General features: G+C 56.9%; 1 protein-coding gene across 1 annotated transcript in view; it reads right to left on the bottom strand.

Moving 5' to 3' along the window:
* The window catches only part of ASPSYDRAFT_711574 (uncharacterized protein), a 2,106-nt gene that overhangs the window by 989 nt on the left and 840 nt on the right, over positions 1-277 (bottom strand). Inside the window, exons 3-5 of the mRNA XM_040850559.1 lie at positions 220-277; positions 103-162; positions 1-51 (exon numbers count right to left, since the gene is read on the bottom strand). The exon at positions 1-51 is cut by the window's left edge and continues 19 nt beyond it; the exon at positions 220-277 is cut by the window's right edge and continues 317 nt beyond it. Of these exons, the coding sequence (XP_040696081.1) occupies positions 1-51; positions 103-162; positions 220-277 (169 nt within the window). The remainder of the gene's footprint in view (positions 52-102; positions 163-219) is intronic.

Raw genomic sequence — 277 nt, forward strand, 5'->3', positions numbered from 1 at the left:
GAGCAGAAATTGCTTCCCTCCCGCGGGACCATCGCCGTATTCCCTTAGAGCCTGCGCAAGGTTAACGACTCATGCTGGGCTTGCTCTCGGGTCCAGACCAACCTGTCTCAATTCCCTCAGNAGAAGGACATAGTCGGTGGCCTGTTGGTCATTTTCAGGATACTAGACGCAGTGCTTGTCAGGGGTAGAGCATCCAGCGATGAGAGAGCCACGTCCTACCTCCCAATCGATGTCCAAGCCGTCCAGCCCTAGGTCCTGGAGCAGCTTGACAGCCGTC

The sequence above is a fragment of the Aspergillus sydowii genome (genome assembly GCF_001890705.1).
Source record: "Aspergillus sydowii CBS 593.65 unplaced genomic scaffold ASPSYscaffold_22, whole genome shotgun sequence".
NCBI classification, from domain to species: Eukaryota; Fungi; Ascomycota; class Eurotiomycetes; order Eurotiales; family Aspergillaceae; genus Aspergillus; species Aspergillus sydowii.